At 37.5% G+C, this 27,271-nt stretch overlaps 1 protein-coding gene across 10 annotated transcripts in view; it reads right to left on the bottom strand.

Moving 5' to 3' along the window:
• The window catches only part of ARIH2 (ariadne RBR E3 ubiquitin protein ligase 2), a 54,382-nt gene that overhangs the window by 12,040 nt on the left and 15,071 nt on the right, over window positions 1-27,271 (bottom strand). For 3 of the 10 annotated variants that reach the window (XM_079155528.1, XM_079155527.1, XM_079155525.1), the window contains 7 exons: window positions 20,274-20,319; window positions 20,083-20,179; window positions 16,896-16,926; window positions 10,875-10,937; window positions 7,434-7,501; window positions 3,171-3,234; window positions 642-792 (listed from right to left, as the gene is read on the bottom strand). In XM_079155528.1, coding sequence (XP_079011654.1) covers window positions 642-792; window positions 3,171-3,234; window positions 7,434-7,501; window positions 10,875-10,937; window positions 16,896-16,926; window positions 20,083-20,179; window positions 20,274-20,319 — 520 coding nt within the window. Of the gene's footprint in view, window positions 1-641; window positions 793-1,778; window positions 1,806-3,170; window positions 3,235-7,433; window positions 7,502-10,874; window positions 10,938-16,895; window positions 16,927-20,082; window positions 20,180-20,273; window positions 20,320-27,271 lie in introns of those variants that run through there. The other 7 variants (XM_079155529.1, XM_079155532.1, XM_079155534.1 and 4 more) reach the window with 7 other exon arrangements.

The following is a 27,271-nucleotide window of genomic DNA, read 5'->3' as shown; positions in this document are numbered from 1 at the left end:
ACACAATACTTGCCCACGGGGTTCAACCAACAGATATTCTCCCATACTTAACAGATATTGTCCCATACTACAAATATATCATCAATAGCACCACAAAATCACATATTTTATGTGATTCTTTATTTTTGGTTCTTGATTAACAAGATAGTTCTGATACTTAATATTATGTGCTTGTGATTAATATTAATACAATGAGATTTTATAGATACCATTTAATGTGATAATTAGTATTAATGTCATCAAGTCATAGTACAACAAATACTCCTGAAATTAATCACTAAATTTGATTTATACTATGACTTGCCTAAATAGTGGCAGATTCTCTTAGGTGTTTCTGAGTTATGGCTGCCACCTGGGGAATTAAGATAAGGGTAGGCAGGTTAAAGGGCTGTTCACCTAAAAGGTGAGAGATGATAACCTTGTGCTTATACTAATATATACAATAGCTTTAACTTCCTCATTTTGCTGAGGACTGGGGGAACCTCTGCCACTATGTGAACTGATGTGTTTGGAAATCACTAATTCTGATGATAAAAAGCTCAGTCTTAGAAGAAAATAGTCAAGTTTACTAGAGAATGAAAAGGCAAATTTGAAGATAAATACTTCATGCCAGCCTTTTATAAATTCTGTGGCAGACTCACCCACACCCACGCCATCCTTGACAAGTACTGAACAGTGCTGCTCCCAGCAGCTGCGGCAAAACTGGTGCTGGCAGGCCAGAGAGAGTAGATTTTCCTTCCGCACAAACTGCATACACACTGCACAATGGTGAGGGGGAAGGGAGGTGGGGACCTGGAGAGAGGTAGAGCCACATGAGCCAAAGAACATCCTTCAGGTCTAAAGAGGCCACAGGAGTACCTCAAGTAGTTGGGTGCATGGAAGGTGATCCTGACTTTGCAACAAGACAAAGTCCAACTGAAACATGAGGACTCTTGAGTCCCAAAGGGGTTAAGTAGCACAGACTAAGTAGCAAAGGGGCTAAAGCATATACCAGAAGGGCTTTCGGTGGGAGGTGATATCTCAGCTGGGCTTGCAAAACCACTAGAATTCAGAGAACAGAGAATGAAATGAAAACTTACAGTGGTTTATAATGGCAGATTATACAGGATTGTTGGGCATGTAAAGCATGCCTGTAATCACAGCAAATCAAGAGGTTGACACTGGAGGAATTACTCCTGTTCAGCACAACACAGAGTTGGCCCTCAACAAGTACAAACCCAGGCATAAAGATTCTGAGAAGCTGAGTCTGTGAAGCTTCTCACAGCACACAATGCAGTTTTACATGTCAAGGACAGTGATTTTTCCCTATCAATATGCTCATCACTGGATGCATGTCCTTAATTCCACCAATCTGGGAGGCTGAAGCAGAAGGATTGTAAATTCAAGGCCAGTCTCAGCAACAGAATGAGATTCTAAGCAACTGAAGAGAGACCCTGTCCCTGCCTCAAAAAAGAAATAAAAAAAAAAAAAAAAAAAGGGGGGGTTGGGAAGTAGTTCAGTGGTAAAGTACCCCTGGGTTCAATCCTCAGTACAAAAACAAAACAAAACAAACACTGCCCAAACCACAAATTATTACAGATATTACTAGTTTTAAATTACTAGTTATAACTCATCCTTAACATATCAAAGAGATGTCAAATATAATTAACTTGGAGGGATAAAAAGAAAAAGGAACTATTCTAGCTTTAACTCCAAAATTCACAGCATGATATATAAATGGGCAAAGACAATTTGAGTGCCCTGGCTAAAATTACGAACCAATGGAAAATTCCACTTACAAGCTTCATTGGGTTCTTTTTGGCTCACTGGGAAAAACAAAAACAAAAAAAAGTTAAGGAAAAGGCCTATGTTCTATTTGTCCAATACGCTTCTGGAAACCTTTCTCCTATAGAAACTGCAAAAACTATATGGGGGTCTATGCTCCAATTCTCCTTCCTAAGAGAGCTCTTTTAACACAGCCCTAACTTAAAAATTATTGTACAGGGCTGGGGTTGTGGCTCAGTGGTAGAGTGCTTGCCTAGCATGTGTGAGGCACTGGGTTCAATGCTCAGCACCACATAAAAAAAATAAATTAATTAATTTTTAAAAGAAAAGAAAACAAATATAAGTAAAAACATTGTACAAATGTTTACAGAATATACACAAGACTTTGCTATGCGTTATTAAGACAGTTTTTATAGTAGGGGAGATAAGAAGATATGAATTAATCACTACATCACACATGCAAAAATTAAAAGATATAATTAAACAAGTTTGGAGGGAAATGATTCACAGGGAAGAGGTTTTGTGAATCGGTGACTTGGATTTGAATCTTTCTTTTCTTTTTTCATTCAGTTCCAGGCACTGAACTCAGAGCATATCACCAGCCCTTTTATTTTATTTTATTTTTTTTATTTTGAGATAGGATTTCACTAAGTTGCTTAGGGCCTTGTTAAGTTACTGAGGCTGGCTTTGAATTTGTGATCCTCCTGCCTCAGCCTCTCAAGTTGCCGGTATTACAGGCCTATGCCACCATGCCTGGCTGGATTTGAATCTTTACAGGTGAATTTCAGCCAGGTGTGGTGGCACATGCCTGTAATACCAGGTACTTGGAAGCTGAGGCAGGAAGATTACAAGTTTGAGGCCAGCTTTGCCAACTTAGTGAGACCCTGTCTTAAATAAAAAAGGGATAAGGTGATAGAGGATGCATGGGTTCAATCACCAATAATGAGGAGGGAAAAAGAAGGCAAATTTCATTCTTACAAGCAAACATAGGGACAAAATCCAAACATTCTAGATCAGAAAAGGCATAAACAGACTCAAAGAGGTATGCAGTGATCTTGACAACACCAAAGCACCTGGAAGGAAGGGAGTATAAGCTGTGTAAGGGTACAGAAAGAAAGGAAGGTAAGGTCAGGCTGGAAAGGATCCAGAGATAGGCAATGAGTTATTCTCTGTAAAGGAAACTTTTTTTTTCTCTGGTGGTACAAGAGGGCTTCACATATGCTATGCAAATGTCCCACCCCTGAACTACACCTCCAGCCTGAAACTTTCCCAACTAAAAGATACTGGCATGCTCACTGATTGGACATGCTGACTACAAACAAAGCAAAAATGTTTCTCCATGACACTAAGACTCAACAAGAGTAACAGGCATCCAAAGGAGCCTCATTCAAGTAGAAGACACTCACATGTTTTGATGGATTAGGCTGAACTCGTGCCTCAACGAGCAGCTGAGAAGAATTGGACTTGTATCTACAAAACAAAAAGCAAATAAATGAAATCAGAAATTAAAGACATTTTTAATAGTAACAATAAAGAGGATAGACCACCATGTGTTGTGATCACATTACCTTTTCACAGAACCAGTCTGTTTTACAAAAAGATTTTTGTTCTCTCTCAATATTTTAGCTCTCAATCGGTATAAGAAAAATAACTGCTTCAAACTTACTGAACTGTAAAAATATCTATAATGGACCAGATCTGCTTTAAATCTAGTTATGAAAATATAGGCAAATCTCTCTCTCTCTCTCTCTTTTTTTTTTGCAGTGCTGGAGATTGAACTCGGGGCCTTGTGCTTGCAAAGCAAGCACTCTACAACCGAGCTATCTTCCCAGCCCCTAGGAAAATATCTCTTTCTTCAAGGAGGAAGAATTTCTCAAGACTCAAAAGGCAAAATATAAGAGTCTGACAAATTATGGGGCATTTAAATGGTTCAGTTTATCAAAAGATACCATATGGTAAAAACACATGCCATATATTGGAAGATAATCAAATCATGTATGTGCATCTCTCTATAAACTGGCAAAGAATTAATATCAGAATAAATTAAAACTAAAAGTCCATTTCAAAAGACAAAATAACTCAAACACACACACACACACACACACACACACACGAAAAAGAACAGGCATGTCACTCAGGGGACAGAGGAAAAAAAATTGAAATTAAAAACAAAAGCTAGGGATGGTGGCACAGGTCTATAATCCGCTATCCAGAAGCTGAGGCATAAGAATCCCAAGCTCAGGGCCAGTCTCTTGCAGCTTAGTAAGACCCTGACCCAAAAGAAAAAATATAAATAAAAAGAGCTGGCTCAGTCCTTACGAATGCCTCTAGGTTCAATCCCAAGACCCACAAAATGAAACAAAAGAAAACAAAAAGAGGGAGAGGAAAACAAACAAAACAAAATGAAAAAAAAGACACCACTGAAATCCCATGTATAAACACCAGATTACAAAATGAAGTCTGACAGTACCAGGATCATTCAACCACTGATGGGAACAAAGTTGAATAAGCACTTTGGAAAATAATTTGAGGCTAGGTGTGGTGATGAAGATCTGTGATACCAGCTACTTAGGATGCTAAGGCAGGAGGATGGCAAGTTCAAGGTCAGTATGGAGAATTTAGCAAGACTTGTCTCAAAATAAAGTAAGAAGGGCTGGCAGCTGGGCATGGCAGCACATGCCTGTAATCCCAGAGGCTCAGGAGGCTGATGCAGAAGGATCCAAGTTCCAAGTCAGCCTCAGCAACTCAGTAAGGCCCTAAGCAAATTAGTGAGACCCTGACTCAAAAAATAAAATGGGCAGGGGATGTGGCTCAGTGGTTAAGTGCACTGGGTTCCAACCCAGTACTTAAAAAAAAAGGAAGGGCTGGAAATGTAGCTCAGCAGTCCAATCCCCAGTACTGCAAGTAATTGCAGCAGGCACGAACTGTATCTCTTTTATGTGATTACCTTACCCTATCTAGTCAGAATGCTTCCTTCAGCTACCTTTGTTAAAGGACCTGTTTTATCCCCGGTTCTCAAACTAGTGTTCTAAACACTTTTAGTAATTCAAATATATACTCTCAAGTTATGCTTGAGAGTTTGGACAATAAGGAGAAACCCCATTACCAGAACCTATGGTGCAGTAGTAAAAATAGTAATAATAATAATAATAATATTAATTATTCTTATTACTATTATAATAATAAAAGTTCATCTGCAAGTCTATCTAAACATATTAAGATCTAAAGTACCGAGCATGGGAAAGTTTTAGTGAATCAGGAATCATCTGACTTTTCCTGATTGTGCTGAGCTGTTCCAGTTGGTATAACTACACCAGTTGTATATGGTCTAAAGAAGCAAAGGCATAATCTTTTTTCACAGATCAATGGAATCACACCACAAGTAGAAAGGAAGACTTGCTACACTGTGAATGGGTGGAGGTAGTAATTGTGCTTCTCAGCTAGGGTGATTTTCTTCTCCAGGGATTATCTGACGCACAATGTCTAAAGACGTTTTTTATTATCAAGGATTTAGGGATGCCATTCCCTAACTAACCTCAAGTAGGCTGAGTCTAGAGGCACAGGCAACTATTCTACAAACTGGAGAGCAGTCCCCGACACAATAAAGAACTATCCACTTGGGTGGGCTGGGTTGTAGCTCAGTGGTAGAGAGCTTGCCTACCATACAAGACACATTGGGTTCGATTCTCAGCACCGCATATAAATAAAATAAAGATCCACTGACAACTAAAAAAATATTAAAATAAGAAGAACTATCCACTTGGGGGGATGGCACATATTTGTTTTTTTTTTGTTTTTGTTTTGGCGGTGCTGGGGATTTGAACCCGGGCCTTGTGCTTGCAAGGCAAGCACTCTACCAACTGAGCTATATCCCCAGCCCGCACATAGTTGTAATCCCAGCTACCGGTGAGGCTGAGGCAGGAGAAATGCAAGTTCAAAGTCAGCCTGGGCAATTAAGTGAAACATAAAAAACATCTAAACATAAAAAAAAGGGCTGGGGACATTGTCCAGTGGTAAAGGGCTTGCCTAGCAATTGCAAGGCCCAGGGCTCAAACAGGGAGGTAGCAAGGGAGGGAATTATCCAACCCAAAATGTAAGTGGTGCTGAGGATGAGAAACACTGAGCTGGAGAGAAACATCTGCATCTGAAGGTGGGACACAAGAGATCTGTAAGAGGAGGAGGATCCCTTTTCATGACAACTTCTAAAACATCTCTGAGGTCTGTGGTTCAAGAACTCTGGTTCTGAACTGGCGCTGCGGCTCAGTGGTAGAGCTCTTGCCGAGCATGTGTGAAGCACTGGGTTCGAGTCTCAACACTATATACAAATAAATGAAAAAAACAAAGGACCCTCAATATCTAAAATATACATATTAAAAAAAGTGTTTTTTTAAAAAAAGTACTCTGGTTCTGGAGCAGGTGAGAAGGAACACTCAAATATCCTTAAGGCAGTGGTATGAGGTTAAAGTGGTCAAACTTTCTTTTCTTGTTTTAGTACTGGGGATTGAACCTAGGAGTACTTGACTGCTGAATCATATACTCAGCCCTTTTTATTTTTTGAGACAGTGTCTCACTAAGTTGCTTAAGGACTCACTAAATTGATGAGGCTGGCTTTGAATTGATCCTCCTGCCTCAGCCTCCCAAGCCTCCAGGATTTACAGTATGTGCCACCATACATGGCTTTCTTTTTCTTTTCTTTCTTTTTAAACAGTACTGGGGATTGAACCTAGGGCCAACATGCCAGGAATATGCTCTACCACTGGGCTACATCTCCACTGCTGTTTATTTTAAGACAGGGTCTCAACAAATTGCTAAGGGTGACCTTGAACCTGTCAACTTCCTGGCTCAGCTTCCTAAGGAGCTGAAATCACAGGGATAAACCACTGCATAGATTTCTTTCTTATTTTTTAATTATTTTTTGGTATTGGGAGTGGAATCCAAGGATACTTTCCTACTGAGCTACCCAGTTCTTTTTTTTTTTAAAGGAATATTGGGATTTATTAAGGTTATTGGTTCTTTTCTTTCTTCCTTTTTTTTTTTTTTTCTTTTGTGGTGGTGCTGGGAATTGAACCCAGGGCCTTGTGCATGTGAGGCGAGCACTTTACCAACTTCCCCAGCCCTTATATGTTTTGTTTTAAGATGGAATTTTACTAAGTTGCTTTAGGGCTTTGCTAAGGTGCTGAGCTTGGCCTCAAACTTTCAATCCCCTGCCTCAGTCTCACCAGTAGCTGGGATCACCGGCATGTGTCTCCAGGTCTGTCAATGGCCGATTTTTCTAAAGGCAATATGCTATGTATTATGATATATCCAAAAGAAGTAGCTGGAGATGTTGGCAATATTATCTAGAAGGAAACTGATTAAAAAATCAACAATAGCACAGAATATTTAAACTAACTTCACTGTCAAACAATAGAAGCTTAGGTAAAGTATGGAACACCTATATAATGAAATACTGTGATAGCATTAACACTGAAGGAGAATAAGCTATAGATGTGGGGAAATGCTCATAATATATTGAGAGAAAGGGATGTACAGTATGATCCAGTGTTTTAAAAATTTTAAATGCACATCAGAAGAATATATTTCAAAATATAAACAATAATCACTAGTGAGAGGGGAGGCAGAATGGGGGGCTATGAGCAACATCATCTTCTCTTCCCTAAAGACCTTACCTGTCCAATATCTCTGAGACTTGCCAGTGGAAATTAACTAATATGAGTTTGGCAACTGAATGAGATACCTGAAAAGAAGAAAGAAAAAAAAAATCAAATAAACTGAAGTTTCTTTTAGAGTGCTACATACTTTGAGAAATGCTTACATTCACATCTATGCCAGGCTCAGGCTTGATTTCTATTTTTTTATTCTCCTGATAATGTTTTTCTCTTTGAAGTTTTAAACTTAGTGATTTTTATGAATCTCTTGATTTTCTATCTTTGTTTTGGTGAATGACCCTTCTAAAAAAATTGCAAACTCTAATTTGAAACTTAACAAAACCACTCATTCTACAGTAAATAACAACTTAGCAGCCAGGCACAATGGTACACATCTGTAACCCCAGCGGCTTGGGAGGCTGAGGCAGGAAGATTACAAGTTCAAAGTACAAGTACTTTGAAGTACTAAGCAACTCAGTGAGACCCTGTCTCTAAATAAAATACAAAATAGGGTTAGGGATGTCGCTCAGTGGTCAAGTGCCCATGAGTTCAATCCCCTATACCAAAAAAAAAATAAAAAGTAAAAAATAAATAACTTAGCATCCAAAATAAACGAAAGAGCTATGGGTTCCCTAACATAATGTATATTCCTGAGGGTGTTATAGGAGGCCATACACCCAAAGCATACCTTGTACTTAAAGAAAATCTCCCAGCCTCAACTTCCTTGTATTAATTCCACAAAGAAAACAAACCAAACTCCTCTCTAAAATCCCTGAATTCCTAGAATCCAATGAGCACTAACTGCAAGGACTATTTAAAACTTTGTGGGTAGTCTTTCTGGCCCCTGCATTCTATTACTGAACATTTAAAGCACATGGTTCCTAACTATTAAAGAGCCTCAAAAGGTATTTTGAACTAGCAATTCCACTTTTGCAAATTCCTCCTTAGAAATATTAGTGGGCAAGTGAGCCACCGGGTTATTTTCAATAGTAAAAGGTTAGAATAACTTAAACTGCCCAACAAAAACGAACTAGGTAAATAATATATAACAGATTCATGCAACAGACTACTATGTAGTTTTTGAAAAGAATGGTGTAGATGTTTATTGACAGAAAGAAGTTCCCATTTCAATATTAAGTTAAAGAAGCAAGTAGGAAGACAGCACACTATAGTCATAATATCAGTCATAATTGTCAAGTAAGCTAACAAAACACCTCAAATGTCAAAGTTAGGGTGGGTCCACAAAAGATCAGGATGTGTTTGGAGGCCTAGATCGAACTTCCCAGAGAGCAACAGAATAAAGGTACCACGGATTCAAGGAGAAATAAGGCGCAAACTTCAGGCTAGGAAAACACACAGAACATACTCTGCTCACTGGACTGAGTCCTTACATGGCAGCCCCTAAGGACTTGTAAAATAGGGCCTGCCTGGACCACAGAAAAGAACTTCAGGAGGCAGACAAAGTAACCAATATGTGATCCACACCCCTGGAGCCCAAGTTGCCCCTGAAAGGAGACAAAACTGAGCACAATTTAAAAAGGGCACAATCACTGTCAAAGGCTGAGCAATCAAAGAGTGTGTCTTCCAGTTCTACAGTCCAAGTATATCTGGAAGACTAAAGACAGCTTACTACAAATGGAGCAGGGGTCCTCACTTGCCTTCCACAAAAGGTGAAAAGCATCTGAGCCATGCACAATGTATAAGTATTCTCTTACTGAGGCCCATGGAGGCTTTAGGTCTAGGTTTCCTCACTTACAGCTGATATTTTCTGAGGGTGTTATTTCTAACTGAGGGTGAATATTTTCTAACTATGGCCATAACAAAACTATTCATTACAACAGACCATTATCACAAAATGAAAACAGAAACCAGACATTTGGTTTAAACTTAAACAACTGCTTCAATGTAGCTTTTGGTTAAAAATACTTTTTAAAAATATGGTAGTTAGCTGGGCTTGGTGGCACACACCTGTAATCCCAGTGGCTTGGGAGGCTGAGGCAACAGGATCACAAGTTCAAATCCAGCCTCAGGAATTTAGTGAGGCCCCAAGCAACTCAGTGAAACCCTGTTTCTAAATAAAATATAAAAAAGGGGTTAAGGATGTGGCTCAGTGGTCAAGCACCCCTGGGTTCAATCCCCAGTACCAAAAACAAAAATATAATAGTTAATACTACCACTATACTCTTTTGGATAAACTCCTTCTTTTACCTAGTGAGGCTCAATCTGCATTATACTCACTGCTTTCTAAATGTCTCACTATGCCCCTCACAGATCCACTGAGCAGAACTACACTGGATACAAGATGGCCACTCAGTTAAGCTGATTACTAAGTAATATTATGTCCTTAACCTGTGCATTTAAAAAATAAATTCTGCTATTTCTTCAAGAAGGTCAAGAAAGTTTAAGACTGAAATAAATCTGATTCCTTGATCTCAACAGCACTTAGAGCTGCAATGAAGTTTCAGAATAAAACATGAGGTAGAGTCCAACTACAGATTAACAACATGGCCCTCAGTTAAAATAAAAATTTACAGATCACTACAAGTCTGCTAATGACAAAACCAGACAGATTATTCAAACAGAGCTGAGTTCTGGAGCGAACAGATAATGTGAAGAGAGTACTAGTACAGATATAGCTCAGTAGTAAGGCACTTGCCTAACCTTCATGAGACCCTGGATCAATCCCTAGCACTAAAAAGTAAATAAGAGCCAGAGCACAAGACACTAGCACTTTATAAAAGTGAAGTGATATGAATATTCTTTTAAAACAGTCAAGAATACATCAATACATCAACATACACAAGATAACAGACACATTCAAGTGTCAGCTACACAAATATCCCACCTTCTATAGGAGGAACTACTGCAATAGCCAAGTCATAGTAGTGAGACACTGCCCATATAATGTCCAAAGATCCACTACAGGCTGGATGAGGTAGCACATACCTGTAACCCCAGTTACTCAGGACGCTGAGATAGGAGGATCACAAGTTCAAGGTCAGCCTCTGCAACTTAGGGAGATAATGTCTCAAAATTAAAAGGGTGTGACCATACCTCATCCAGTAATGGACACTAGGTTCCAAAAAGCTCTCTAAGCTGGGTGCAGTGGCACACACCTGAAATTCCAGTGGCTCAGGAGGCTGAAGCAGCAGGATCACAAGTTCAAAGCCAGCCTCCACAAAAACGAGGCACTAACCAAATCAGTGAGACCTTACCTCTAAATAAAATACAAAATAGGGCTGAGGATGTGGCTCAGTGGTCGAGTACACCTGAGTTCAATTTGAAAAAAAAAAAAAAAAAAAAAAAAAAAGGCCTTTTAAGTAGCATAGGGATGGCAGCAAAGGGATGGAGGGAGACAAAAAGAAACTGGCACTCTAGAATTTATTCTACAAGGTGTCTCAGCAGGGAAGCTATCCCTTTTCTGATTCATGTCACAAAGAAAAATTAACTGTACCTACTCACCTCCTTAGCCCAGCAGTTTTCCAGAGGAAGAAGTGGCTTCCTGATAGAAGAGCCAGGACAAGGCTTTTTGGAGAATATTAAACCAGATAAAAGGTATAAAAAAAAAAAAAATCAGTCTATGTGCAAACAGCTGCATTTTTTCAGGAAAGAACTAATATTTGCACCATTGCTATTTAACATTCCAAAAGTTCAGCAACCTGCTGGGCTCAGGAGTGCATGCTTATAACCACAGGTACTAAGGAGACTGAGGTAGGAGGATCGAAAGTTGGAGGCCAGAATGGGAAACTTACCGAGACCCTGTCTCACACTGTAAGAAAAAAGGGGAGTGGAGTGGGGTGGGGATATAGCTCAGTTGTACAGTGTCTGTGCAAAGTCCTGTTTTCAATTCCCAGCACCGCCCCCCAAAACATACAAAATGAGTGAGCTCAGCAATCTACTCAGAACCTATTAACAGCCAACACTTCTAGTTATAGAAGGGTTCTCCACTCTTTCTGCACATTAAGGGAAATCTGTTCTGTGGAGAGAAATCTTTCAGCAAATTAGGAGGAACTCTTGCTGTGCTGCTGAAACAATCTGTTGGTAGAAAGGATTAAGTATTATGAAGATGATTCATAAGGAAAAGGTCAAACCTTTTGCAAAAGAAAAATGGATTCTTTCAATGCCCCAAAACTTATTTATCTTAGGAAGGTATACAATCAATATTATTTTAAGTTATTTTAGTTGTAGATGGACACAATACCCTTTTATTTATTTATTTTTGTTATTTATTTATGTGGTGCTGGGAAGTGAATCCAGTGCCCCATGCATGTGAGGCAAGCGCTCTACCACTGAGCCACAACCCCAGCCCCTACAACTGATATTATGTTCAGAAAAAACTTGCAGTTCTATTAGATCAATGTAATAGAGGTGTATAACATATTTATGAATATTTTTTCTATTTTGAAACATTAACTGAAGAAAAAGATTATAAATGAAGAACTAGAAAGTATGTTGTCCAAAAATTCACATTCTCAAGGTAATTACTTGCAGAATAATCTGCATCTGTAATCGAGAGACAGAATTGTCTTTATTGTTCTCTTCATCTCAGGAGCCAGTCTCTTTCTCAATGGGAATAAGTTACTATTTCTAGTAAACCCATTCCTTATTCCACTATTCCCCAGGAGAAACCTATCTTTGATAGGCACTTTGGACATTTACAAGATCATGAGTCAAGAAGAGTCACAACGAAATGTGTGCCAGCACTGTGTGTGCTGGGGATTAAACCTAGGACCTTGTACATGGTAAAACAAACACTACCACTGAGCTATATCCCCAGCCCAGTTACAATAAATTTAAACAGACTCTCAAGAGCAGAGAGATGTTCTCCTACCCCATCCCAAATCATGTTAAACTACATATTAAAGTCATTTTTAAGAATTCATAATATATAATACTTCTGAAATTTTAGTGGCTTTTTAAAAAATTTTTTTTAGTTGTAGATGGACATAATACCATTACTTTATTTATTCATTTTTATGTAGTGCTGAGAATTGAACCCAGTGCCTCACACATGCCAGGCAAGTGCTTTACTACTGAGCCACAACCCCAGTCCAGAAAATTTAGTGGCTTTGACTACCAAATTCATTTTTTAAAAATCCTCTTGGATTATTTCTGATTTTAATTCCATTTGTCTCATAATGTGACATGATTTTGATTTCAACTATTAATTTCAACCTATTCAGAACTGCCAACAGTGGATATTCTAAGATATTCATTATACACATACACCAGGCAATAAATATAAATTCATCTTGTTGCCAAATTCAACAAATATTTCTCATGCTTTTATTTTTTAATTTTTAGCAATACTGGGGATTAAACCCAGGGCCTCATGCATATGTATGTTCAGCAAGTGCTCTACTACCTAATTACATCCCCAGCCCTCCCTTATGCTTTATCTTGTTGATAGACTCTTACACTAAAATTTCCTCTACCTTAATACCCTCTCTTGGTCTGCGTTGAGTCTTCTGCAGCAATTCTTCCTCCTGTACTCTCATCTTGGTGGTGGCGGGAGAAGAGTGGAGGAAAGGAGTTGCAGTGGGGCACAGTGCATACATGCTCCCACACCTTTCAAAGTAGAGATCTTACTCTTGGCTTTTGACTCCATGTCTCATTCTTCCTTACCACTTCACCTTCTTCATTCCACTGCCCAATCTCTAGTCCTTCATCTCCTCAGCACTCCCATCAAGACAATCTTGCTATACCTGGACAATGGAAAGATTCTTCATGCATATGCCTATCTACTCTACTGTATGGACCCTTCTACTCCATCATCCTCAGGATGAACTTCCTGAACTGCTATATAACAGTAACAGTATCAGACAATTCTTACAGAGTCCTTATATGTTGCCAGTTCTTACTTGTTTACAACACACCACTGCTCTCCAGTACTAACAGGACAAACTTTATAATTTAAAAGAGTCAACAGGATCTACCACTGAAACACCACCCTCTTTGAAGTATAGCAATAAACTAAATCATTCCAGCATCCTCATGTACTTCTCTAACTCTTCTCTGTCCAAAATGATCATCTTTGTAGCCAACAACTGCAATTACTTCTATAGAACCATGTGTCAAGGCAGATATCACAAGTAAAAAATGTTTTAAACTAAATAATAATGAAAAAAAACATAATAAAATATGGGGGATGCAGCTATCATAGAGTCTATAAGGAGATTTACAACTGTAAATAAATGTTTATATTAGGAAAGTACCAAAATCAATGACATAGAAAAAGATGGTTAAACACAAACTAAGGGGAAAGAAAATAAGAAAATGAGATCAATAAAAAACTAGTCAGATGCAGTGGCACACACCTGCAATCCTAGTGGCTCAGGAGGTTGAGGCAGGAGGATCATGAGTTCAAAGCCAGCCTCAGCAAAAACGAGGCACTAAGCAACTCAATGAGACCCTGTCTCTAAATAAAATACAAAATAGGGTTGGGGATGTGGCTCAGTGGTCGAGTGCCACTGACTTCTATCCCTGGCACCCGCTCCAAAACACAAAACAATTAACAGCAAAAATTGATGAAGTCCAGCAGGGTACAGTGGCACATGCCTATAATTCCAGCAACTCAGGAGGCTGAGGTAGGAATATTGCAAGTTCCAGCCCAGCTTTCGCAATTTAGCAAGGAGACACTGTCTCAAAATAAAAAATATACAGGGTTCCATACCTAGTACCAAAAAAAACTTTTTTTTAATAGGAAGGTTGGTTCTTTAAAAGGATAACAAAGTTGATAAAACCTAATGCAATTATGGGAGGGAAAAAGAGAAGATACAAGACACCAAAACAAAAGTTAAAGAGAGGCTATCCCTACAAATTTTTTTCTTCAGTGCTTGGGATTGAACCCAGGGCCTGGAGAATGATAGGCAATTGTACAACCAAAGGGTTATATCCCAAACCCCCTATAAAAATCTTAGATATTAACAGGAAAATAAGGAAACGCTATGAACAATCTACTACTAATATATTTGACATCTTAGGTACAATTAACAAGTTCCTTGAAAAATACCAAAACTGATATGAAGCAGAGCCCCAGATTAGATCCCCTGTCCCCCCAACACAGAAAAACTGACACAAAATGAAAAAGAAAAACAAAATAGCTCTTTATTAAAGATACTGAATTCATTATCAAAAATTTTCCCACAAAATTCCAAGCCTAGGGGTTTTACTGGTGAATTCTATCAACACTAATCTTTATACAAACACTTTCAGAAACTTGAGAAGAAACATTTCTTCCAAACTCATTTTATTAGGGTAGCACAACACTGATTTAAAAACAAACAAACAAACAACAAAAAAAAAAACTGACAAAAGCATAACCACAAAAACAACATGTAAATCTTTAAAAAAAAAAAAAAAAAAAAAACCAAAAAAAAAAAAAAAAACCAAAAAGGATAATACATTATCATCAAGTGTGGTTTAGCCCAGGAATATAAGGCTGATTTAACTTTTGGATTCTCCTTAATATAATTCACTGAATTAACTAAATAAGGAGGAAAACAACCCAAATGATCATTTCAAGAGATACAGAAGCCCATCTAACAAAATTTAATATTGATTCAAGATAAAAATTCTCAGCAAATTAGGAAGAAAAATAAACTGCCTGAATCCAATATAGGGCTTCTGTGAAAAACACCATCAAATGATGATGAAATAGTGATTGTTAATATCAGGAAAATGGCAGAATGTACACTCTCACCATTTCATTTAATATTACACTAGAGGCCCTAGTCAATGCAATAATGCACAAAAAAGAAAAAAAGACATAAATATTGGAAAAGAAGAAACAAATATAGACAAAATAATTGTTTATGTAGGAAACATATTCCTTGATAAAATGACTGTTTATGCAGAAAATCCTAAACTTATCTAAAAAACTAGTACTAGAGATAAAAAATGAATTTAGTAAGGTAACAAAGTACAAGGTCACTATACCAAAATCAAATTATTATACAACTGCAAACAAATGGTAAATAAAACTTTAAACTAGTCAAATTTATTTTAATATTTTAACTCAATATACAAAACTACTATTTCAACATGTAATCCACAAAAAAATATTTTTATGCCTTTTTTTCATTCTGAGTCCAAGGATCTAGAATATCAAAAGCAATTTTTTTTTTTTTTTGGTGCTGGGGATTGAACCCAGGGCCTTGTGCATGCGAGGCAGGCAGTCTACCAACTGAGTTGTATCCCCAGCCTTCAAAAGCAATCTTGAAAGAGAACACTAAAGTTGGAAGACACAATTTCTGACTTCAAGACTTACTGTAGTAATCAGGACAGTGGGAATACAGGTTTAGAGCAGACACAGATTAACAAAACAGAGTACAGAAATAAACTCATGTGTATGGCCAATATTCAAAGGTGTCAATTTAACTTAATAGTGGAAAGGAGAATCTTTTCAACAAATGGTTTTGGAATCAATGAATAATTATGTATACAAAACAGACAAAATGCAGAACATAAGACTTAAATGTAAAACCTACAAATAGAAAACTCTGGAAAGAAAACAAAAAAGAAAATCTTTGCAACCCTGATTTAGGAATTTATTAGATATGACACTGAAAGTACAATCCTAAGAAAGAGAGAAAGAAAAAGAGAAGGGGAGGGGAGGAGGAACAAATTAGACTCCATCAAAATTAAACTTGTTCTTCAAAAGACATCATTAAAAAAAATTAAAGAGGCCACAAAGTGGGAGAAAATACTGGCAAATTTTATATCTGGTAAAGAACTTAATTCAGAATATATAAAGAAATCTTACAACCCAAGAATAGGACACAACCCTCAATTTTTAAAACCATGATACAATATGGATGAATTTCAGAAACATTATGTTTCCCCCTTTAATGCTAGGGATTGAACCCAGGGCCTTGCACATGCTAGGCAAACACTCTACCACTGAGTTATAGTCCCTACCCCATAATCCAATTATTAAAAATGGGCAAAAGAACAGGGTGCAGTAGCACACACTGTACTTCCAGCTACTCAGGAAGACAAGGCATGAGGATCACAAATCTGAGCCAGTCACAGCAACTTAAAAAATCCTGTTTCGAAATTAATAATAAAAGCACGGGGATATAGTTCAGTAGTAGAGCACCCCTGGGTTCCATCTCTGGTACCAAAAAAAAAAAAAAAAACAGTGAAAGATTTGAACAGACATTTCAACATTTCACCACCAGAAAAAAAACAACAGAAAAAAGAAAAAACAAGGCATGAATAGCAAATAAGCACAAGGAAAGATCATTAACTACATTAATGACTAATGATATCATTAGTCATTAGGAAAATGCAAATTAAAACCAAAAGATACCACTTCACAGTCACTAGAATAATTAATAACAAAAAAAGACTGACCATCCCAAGGTTAGCAAGAATGTAGAAAAACTGGAGTCTTTACATAATGCTGATGGGAAGGTAAAATAATTGGGCTGCCTTGGAAAACAGTTTGGCAATTTCTTAAGATGTTAAACATACACTTACCATGTGACCCAGCAATCCCACTCCTAGATATCTATACAAGAGAAATGAAAACATACATCTACATTAAGCCCTGGACATGAATGGTCACAGCAGCATATTTCATAACAGCCAAAAATTGGAAACAACCCAAATATTCATCAACTGATGAATGGATGCATGAACAAAATGTGATATATCCATACAATGGAAAATCATTATTTAGCAGTAAAAAGGAGCATGCAACTGACGCATGATACAATATGGATGAATCTCAGAAACATTATGTTAAATGAACCAGGCAAGTTGGGTACAGTGGTGCATGCTGGTAATACCAGCAACTCATGAGGCTGAGGTAGGAGAATCATAAATTCAAGGCCAGTCTCAGCAATTTAGCAAGAGACCTAGTCTCAAAATTAAAAATGAAAAGGGCTGAGGATGTGGCTAAGTGGTTAAACTCCCCTGGGATCAATCCCTGGTACCAAAAATATAAATAAATAAATAAACAAACAACCAAGCAACAAAAATCTATGAATAATTTCATTTGTATAAAATATCTAGAAAAGGCAAAGCTATAGAGACAGAAGATCAGTAGTTGCTTGGGGCTACAAGTGGCTATTAACTGCAGAGATAACTTTTTGGGTAATGGAAATGTTCTAAAATTGGTAAAGTGGTAATGGCTGCACAGATGTATAAATTTATTAAACATGATGGTACACTTTAAGATGGATAAAATTAATGGTATGTAAAAATGCTTCAATAAACTGTTTAAAAAAGAAAGTTGATTGACAGATAAATGATAAAGCAAATGTAGCAAAATATTGGCAATTATACAATCTAGATAGTAGATTTATGGATATCCACCGTAAAACTCTTTCAAATTTTTTGATGTTTAAAAGTTTTCATAATAAAAGAGGGGGAAAGTTTGCCAAATTTAATTCAATGGCAATTGCATGCATTAACAAATATCACAATATACGTATGGGTTGAAACTTATGCTACTGCAAATTGACTTTTTCTTCAAAATTAAAAATTTCCCTTTAACCCACTTTTAATTAAAGGTTGATTATACATTATGAATTATAGTATAAAGTCATACAATTTCCACACAGGTTTACAATGTTAATAATTTCAAAACACTCTCTCTGGCTCTTTCTCAATCTTCCTGACCAAACCTTTATAGTGTTCCACTTTCAAACTACCAGCTCCATAAATGTCACTGTTCCTCAAGATATGGCTCTCATTCTTGTCATTCTCTGCCCTCTCTTTGAGCAATCAAATTTGTGCCTGAACCTTAAAAGTCAAGACCTCTTCTTCATTTTGCTGAGAACTGGGAAAGGTAGTCTGACTGCACAAGGTAGAGGAGAGGCAAACAAGTAATGCGTGAAGTTCATTAAAGAGTGAAGATGCCCACAAGTTTCTGGGAGGCCTACAGAAAGAAGGCTTTTACAGGGTCAAAATGGGGTCAGGGGCTGGGGATATAACTCAGCTGGTAGACTGCTTGCCTCGCAAGCCCAAGGCCCTGGGTTCAATCCCCAGCAACCCCTACACACACGCACATACACACACAAAGATGGGGTTAGAGCAGAGGCCTAATACAGCCCATCTTCCCTGCCTTTTCCTCTGTGCCCTTAAAACCTGTACCACAATGAATCAGACAGTGATGGGGAGCTTCCCTTTCAGCAACAAGGACTCCGGGTTCACCTTTGTTTATCATTTACTCTAGATACTCCTCTGCATTACCCACAGGCCTTAATCCAATATGGTTTTGTTTTGCTGTTACATTGAAACTTCAACAATTTGGTGGTTTCCAGATCGTAATTTCAGGAAGCATTTAGCTACATGCATGTTAAAAAAGGACTTTGCTTCTGGTCATCAGTACTTTCCAAAGGTCATGAGCCTGTATCTTTATGTCATCTTAATGTGTCTTCTGTCTTTATGACAGAAACTTGAAAGGTGTCTATCTCTGACACAGGGCCTCAAACACACTGAGTAGTTGCCACTTGGTTACACTGTGCACAGATAAAGTAGTCAGCTGCTAGAAAGTCAAGTTTTCCTTTCTGCTTTTTAATAAAGAATTAGTAAATCTATAATCCCAGTTACTTGGGAAGCTGAAGCAGAAGGATTCCAAGTTCAAGGCGAGCCTGGGCAATTTAGTGAGACCCTGTCTCAAAATAAAAAACAAAAAGGGCTGGGGATGTATTTCAGTGGTAGAGCACTTTTGCCTAGCATATGTGAGGGCCCTGGATTCAATTCCCAGGTACTGCAAAAATGAAAAACTAATTAATGCACCATATGATTCTATCTCTGATCCATAAGCAGGGTTGTCAAGTTGAGAGTAGAGACCACAGGGAAATCCAAGATACAGATTAATGATGCTGAGATTTTTCTCACAGAGATACAATGAAATATATATGAATGCTTTAGCTGCTGTTACCAGCAAGCAGTTACTCACATGGTCAATAGCATAGCACACAAAACCAAAACTTCAGCATTACATAAGATGTTCTGGAGGCATTTTCTTCCAGAGTCTCAAAGGGTTTTAGGGATCAGAGAAATGAAGTTCCAACTGTCAGTTTAGAATGAAACTACCCTGGTAAAAAATAAAATTTCTGAATCTCTGTGGTCTTTTACTGATCACTACAAGAGACAGTTGGAGGGTATCGAGTTCTTAAAGGAGACAATGCCAATAGCAATTCTGTTGTGGGTATATACTTTAATAGTTTTGTGACTTGCTGTTTCACTTTATTTTTCAACTTTAATCAGTATTTATTTTCTCCACTAGGTCTCTGAACAGAAAGCAGACTGTGGTGAAATCATTTTTCAAATCACAAATCCCAAGTCCACATGAAGTGTGTAGTAAATGATAGCCACAAATTTTTCTGGTTTACACTAAGCCTCTCACAACTAAAAACTTTAAGCAAGAGTCTATCAAAATTTCAAGTTAATCACTGGAACAAACACCTGGGCCCCCTAACCACAAAAAACTTAAAATACCAAGGAAGATATATCCTGCTACTGAAGGAAATTCTAAGCACATTTGACATTTAAGACCTTTTCTAATACAAAGTCAACATCTATCTTTGGGACAAATGTTTTGAAGAGTTTCAGGAAATTTATTATTTGACATCCCAGAGCACTTGGACAGTGTATTATATTCAAAAAAAATGCATAGAACATACTAATTTTATATAAAGATCATGGCACATACTGAATTGCTTCTGTTCCTGACAATTCCAAGGAAATCCAGAACATGATCAGTTGCTTTATCTTTTTAGCTTTTTCTAGCTGGTTCAAGCTGTCCAGCCCTAAAGGACAAGTTAACACAGCTTGCATTTATTCCCCCAGAAAAAAGAAATCCAGCAGCCCACCAAAACTGTCAACAGCCCTTCCCACACTTACCAGTGCCATAGGGAGGATGCAGCTGATGGCAGTGAGCATCAACGGCCTGAAAAAATACAGGTGGTAGTTTCAATTTTTATTTAGAATTCTTACTTGCCAACTGCCTGAAATCTTTTAAGGCTACATGAATGCGTCTTCATGCCTCAGCCTGTGTTAAGCCACTATGTGGTCCAATCACATTTGATAACAAACACCAGTAGTCACTCACTAAAAAGTAGAGATGAAGAAAAGGAGTGAACTGTGGGTCAGTTTCTGAACTTGGGGTAGAAAGGGACATGATACAGGAAATCTAGCCTAAAGAGGTCAAGATGGATGGATTCAGGTCTTAGGAGGTGAAGGAGGGGAGGGAAATAAGAAGGTACTAAAGGGTAAGAGAAAGAAACAAGGTTAAGGCACAGAGACGAAGAAATAGGTGAACATCAGTCTAGAAAAGGGAAAAATCAGCATGGGAGGTGGTAGTAGTAGAGGATGTCCCAGAGAGCTTCTGACTTAATAGGCACGGCTTATTCCTAAAGTCTAATTTAAGTGGTGAGACTTCACTTTTCCCATATTTCACACCTACATATTCTGTCTCTAAAAAGGTTAGCTCTCAGGCAATTGATCATAACTTCGCCCCCTTTCACTTTTTCTTTATAGGCTCACTGGAAGGATGACTGACTTAACTGAGGCACCCACATTATACATGCTTTTAAATCTGATTAATAAACACAAATTTGAAAATTTCTCACCAGTCTAACCTTAATACATTCCTAACTACTATGGTTGCCAATCATTAAAATCAACTGAAAAACTCAATAAAAGTTAATTTATGCAAAATAGAATAATACAAAAAAAATCATTCTTTGACCAGAAGGGTACTTTTTTATTATTATGAAAAATCTCAAAACATCTACAAAAGTAAAGAAAATATTAAAAACCATGTACCTATCACCCAGCTCTAACGTCAACTTGTGGTCAGGCCCACTCTGTCGCCATTCCAACCCTCCAGATTATTGTGAAGCAAATCCTAGCCAGCATACCTTTTTAGGGTGCATTTAATTGAAAACCCTCTGGGAAGTACTTGGTACAAAATGCTAGTTACAGTCCCTTTTAGAATTTCCAGGGGTATATCACATAGAGTAACTTCATTTCAGCAGATGATGGTCATATACAGCAGATGATAATCAAAAGAAATGTAGATGGGAGCCAGTAGAAAATGAACCACACACAATAAATAAAAGTTGAATCTCCATTCCTGAAACCACAATCCCATCTTTTCCAAATGTTATTTCAAACAGTATTTTGTCTGTTCCAGCTAGGCAAAAGAAAGGGAATACTAAATACCACGTAGGCAGTACCATCTGTGCCCCTCCTCTTCTCCAAAAGGAAGAAAGAGGCCAGCACATCTTAATGACGAAGCCAAATTTCAACAGCAGGTATTGAAGACAGGGTTTCCACCCTGTGGACTGCTATCCTAAGCTCTCTACTCTGCTATGCTCAAAACACATAATCTAGTTTTTGTAACCTTTATGTAAAACCTCATAAACAAGAAGGAACAGAATGGAAGCTCCTGAAAGGTACAGATTTTTATTTGTTTCTTTTCCTAACATATTCAAGCATCCAGGGCAATGTCTATACCATCTGTTAATACCACCCTCTGCTTGTCTACTAGTAGTCCAGTCTCCAATCATCACACACCCACTACCTCCTAAGTGCTGGCAGACCCCAAAGCCATCCAAGCCCTCAGCAATGCTCAATCTAGTGGAGCACCCAGCTATAGCTCCTCTGAGGATGGTAAAAATGGATGGAGGACTGAGGTGTCCTGAGGTTAGCAGGAAGAGCAGAGATGCTGATAGAAGTCTGAGGAAACAAAATTTCCTCAAAATTAGGGAAAAGAGCAATAATGAAGTAGTTCAGGGGAGTATGAAGAAGTCACTGTTTTTCAACAGAATAAGATAAATCAAAGATATCTACAGTGGTTCCATCAGAAAAATATGAAGTAGAAAAGGTTATATTATTTATCAATACTTCTCTCATCATTCTAAAAAGTCAAAGGACCAAAATTAAAGGTAAAGAAAACTTTAAGTTCTTCTACGGAAGCACTCATTTACTGAGAAACAATTTTTAACCTACTGCAATTACCAATTGACAAAGAAAACCTAATGGCTCATAAAAATCACTTTGATGGGTAATGTGGTACACGCCACCCAGTGGCTTGGGAGGCAGAGGCAGGAGGACTACAAGTACAAAGTCAGCTTCAATAACTTGGCAAAGCCTGAAGTAACTTAGTGAGACCCTGTCTCAATAAAAAACAAAGGGCTAGGGATGTGGCTCAGTGAATAAGTACCCCTAGGTTCAATCCCTAGTACCAAAAGAGAGAGAGAAAGAGAGAGAGAGAGAGAGAGAAGAAAGAAATCACATTGATAAAAAGGAACGACAGGGGCTGGGGAGATAGCTCAGTCGGCAAGCACAAGGCCCTGGGTTCAATCCCCAGCCCCCCCCAAAAAAGGAACGACACTGTCATCTCATTCCTCTCTCCACCACTACCAGCCTTCTACGCAGGAGAAATCTTCTCCAGTCATTTGTCTAAGTTCTTCTAGTGGTTACCAAATCCATTCTTTCTAGAAGATAAAAATGAAAGATTTTCTTGATTTTTATCTTCTGATCTATTTATGGAATATTTTTTAATTTAGCAAACTTATTAACCTGTCCCATAGCTTTTTATTTTCTTTTCTTCCTGATAGAATCTGATAAGTTTTATGGATGCCACATCTTGACTATCCTAGAAAATACTAAATAGTCCACTATTAAAGATAAGCAAAATTGGGCTGGGGTTGTAGCTCAGTGGTAGAATGCTTGCCTAGCATGTGTGAGGCACTGGGTTCAATTCTCAGCACTGCATATAAATAAATATATAAATAAAAATAAAGGCCCATCAACAACTAAAAAAATATTAAAACAAAAAAAGACAAGCAAAATTATCTGCTAATCTGTTTTGGCTGAAGTCAATTTTTCTATGTCTCTTTCATTTTGCATGTTTTCCTCAATATCTCATGATTAGTCCTTCACATTGAGAAACAAACGTCACTATTAAAAAAAATGAAGTACTGATACATGCTACAACTTGAATGAATCTCTCAAGTATTATGTTAAGTGAAAGCAGTCAGACACAAAAGGTCAAGTACTGCATGATTCCATTTATGTGACATATGTAGAATAGGTAAAGTGACAAAGAAAATAATGGTGGACTGCCAGTGCCTACAGGGAATGGGAATAACAGCTTAATGAGTACGGTTTTTCTTTTAGGGACAATGAAAACACTTTGAAACTAGATGGAGATGATGGCTGTACAACACTGTGAAGGTACTAAATGCAACTAAATTGTACACATTATTTATTTTTGGTACTCGGGAATGAACCTAGGTTTTGTGCATGCTAAGCTTATGCTCTTGATTGGGATGGAGGGGCAGTGCTAGCGATCAAACCTAAGGCTTTGCGAAAGCTACGCCAGTGTTCTACCAGTGAGTCACATCTCCAGCTCAGAAATGGTTAATTTTATGTTACATGATATTAGCTTTATTTCCTTAAAAGGAGTCAAGGATTAGGAAAATTAACCCTAAGCTCTGTGTATATGGATAGAACCTGTCAACTGACAGGTTTTCCTTTAGGGTGACTGATCAGAAGCAGTCGTTATTCAAAACTCAAGGGATAAATGAAATCAGTTAAATCTCATATTCTAAGGGTCCTATTTCTCCCTGGTTTATTCTATTTCTTAAAAATAAGCAGATTTTCAGCATACTTCAGAGATACAGCCACATCAATGTTCATAGCTGCTCAATTCACAGTAGCAAGACTGTGGAACCAACCTAGATGTCCTTCAATTGATGAATGGATAAAGAAACTGTGATATATATATATATATATATATACACACACACACACACACACACACACAATGGAATATTACTCAGCTATAAAGAATAATAAAATTATGGCATTTGCAGATAAATGGATGAAATTGGAGAATATCATGCTAAGTGAGATAAGCCAATCTCAAAAATTCGAAGGACGAATGATCTCACTGTTAAGTGGATGATGACACATAATGGGGGGTGGGAGGGAAGCAAGAATGGAGGAAGAAGGGACTGTATAGTGGGAAAAGAGGGGTAGGGGGAAGGAAAACAATGATTCAAACATCATTACCCTATGTAAATGTATGATTACGCAAATGGTATGCTGTTACTCCATGTACAAACAGAAACAACATGTATCCCATTTGTTTACAATAAAAATAAATTAAAAAAAAAAAAAAAAAAGCAGATTTTTCCCTCCAGAAACTAAATGGGAGCAAGATTGACCGTTCTATAGACAGGCCTTTAATTAATCCCCATATCTGCAGCACACTTATCTTTTCCAGATTTTGTCTGTCAAATCTGATCTGCTGAACAAACTGGTTTCCATGTTTAATGATGTCCCATGACACTCTCAAGCCATTCTTTTTGTTAATATAAACTTATGTGTGTGCCTTTATTTTCATTTTTATGGTAATTAAAAATGGAGGGGCAACCATATATTTACCTCATTCCCTTTAATAATTCTCTCTGTGCTCTCCAGTCCTCCAGACCACCATTGATTTATTTTCCTTTGCAATAGATTAGTTTGCATATTTCTACAACTTTACTTGATTGACATTATAAACATTTATTCTTTTTTCCCCAATTTCCTTCAGGTGGTATACTTAGTTTGAGGTTTAATCAATGCTGCTTACGTGAGTAGTTCATTCTCTTTATATTGCTGAGAAGTATGCTGTTCTAAGAGTATTCCACTACAGGTTGAATATCTTTTATGCAAAATACCTGGGGCCAAAAGTATTTCAGATTTCCGTGTTTCAGTCAAGGGACTAGGGAGGTAGTGGTAGAAGCACTTGCCTAAAATGTGTAAGGTCCTCAACCCCCAGCACCACAAACAAACAAACAAACAAACAAAAAAATACTTTACCAGAGAGCACCAACAGTATTCAAAAAAAGGTTCAGATTTCAGATTTTCAGATTAGGGATGCTCAACCTGTATTTGTGTGTTCATTCTTCTGTTTATGGATATTTAGGTTGTTTCCAATCTTTGGCTATTGCAAATAAAACTGCTACAGATATCTGATACCAAAACAAGCAAAAACAAATAGAGGGGATGTAAAAGAATATGAATGTAGCCAATCGTTTTGAAGCAGAAGCTGGTGTTAAGTTTGGAAGGAAAGATTTGGCATGTTCTACTACAGTTATCATAAAATTCAAAACTTTCAAAACACATTATAATTATGATTATAGATATTATTTGTGTCTACAGCTACTCATTATTTGAAAAGGCATAAGAACTTACCTTTATCTTGATAATCAATGAAATATATAATTACATTTAGATATCAAAAATATTACATAAAGCCTATTCAACTTGTGAGTATAACTGGGCAGTTTATGGCCTACTCCCACTATGGTTATGAAATCAGTACATTCCAAACACTGGACACATACTGTTCAGCAAAGAAAGCAAACACTCCTCCCTCATTTCAGTAACCTGAATCATTTAACTTTTATTTTTTAATACATTCACATGAATAAAATAGAAAAGGCTTTAATCTCACCCCTGAAGACTGTTTCTTTACAACTGTATAAAGTTCAGGTTTCTATATAAGAATGGCCAAATTTAACTCTAATATGTATCACAGGTCGGGAACTAGACAACCATCAGATTTACCCCACCTCTACTCAGAGGCCAGCTTTTTCATGAAAAATGCCCTTTGACAAGTATGTCTTTCATTTACAAGTGGGAGCATACAGTAGAACTTTTGGGGTTAAATTCTCAATATTTGCATTTACTGACATGGGCTCAGCCAGTTAACAACAAGGAAAACTTACCAAGAACACAACATAATCAAGCATTTTTGGTAGGTGCTGATATGCAAAGAAAAACTGTGGAAGTCCATTGGAAAAGAATTCATACCCTGGCTTACAAGTTATTAATTTGTAATCCTCTTAAAGTATACCAAGAAACATGCATAAAGCAAGAACTTGGGAGATAAGGGAAGGCTTCCTGGGAAGAGCTTACAGCTTGGTTAATGGTAGTACCAACAATTAAGACAGAAAAACTAGACAAGGCTATCTATAGACTCTGAGAAATGATGGGGAGACTGTATAGAGGCCTAAAATAAGGGTAAAAGAAACGAGAGCTGACCATGAAAGAAACTGTCAAAGAGATCAACTTTAGCAGGCAGAGATAACATTTTGTTCACAAATATAGGAACAGCTCTGTTTTCCTGTAAAAAGTCTCTAGACAAACGTTGCACTTATACTGTTTGTATCTCTTTACTTAGTGTTGATAACTTGTGGTTACCACTATAAAACCATTTCTGATTATAAAGATTTGTGATTATCAAAAGAAACACCTGGGAGTGATGGTACACGCCTGCCACTTCAGTTACTTGGGAGGCTGAGACAGGGGATCACAAGTTCTAGGCCAACCTCAGCAACTTAGTTTTACCCTGTCTCAAAAGGAAAAATAAAAAAGGGCTGGGATGTAGATGAATGGTTAAGTGCCCCTTGGACTCAACCCTCAGTACCATTAAAAAAAGAAAAAAAAGGAACACAACAAGTCCGTGTTCTGACCGTCCATGCCTATTTAAGTAATAAAGCCACAGGCAGACATATTTCAGGAGAAGTGAGAAAAGTTTCCTGCTTTCTCAATCTGTACCTTTCTCAAGTCTTTCCTACAATTCCTCCCTCTTTTGGGCTGACATCTCTAATCCCTCAAATTATTCTTGAAGTAATAGAGGCAAAGACAAAGTAAAAAAAAAAAAAAAAAAAAAAAAAAGGATTAGACTGGGAATAGAACAAAAGTTACGGAAAAATTAAGGGAGTTCCTCAATAACAGAGACCCCAAATCAACTAAGTAAGCACTTCATTAAGTAGTGCCTGTCAACACCAAACACTGCAGTTGACCTGAAATGTACGAATAACACCAGGCTATAT

This window comes from Sciurus vulgaris (genome assembly GCF_902686455.1).
Source record: "Sciurus vulgaris genome assembly, chromosome: 10".
In the NCBI taxonomy this organism is placed as follows: Eukaryota; Metazoa; Chordata; class Mammalia; order Rodentia; family Sciuridae; genus Sciurus; species Sciurus vulgaris.
Note: the sequence above shows the minus strand (reverse complement) of the source record. Positions and strands in the feature narration are given on the sequence as shown.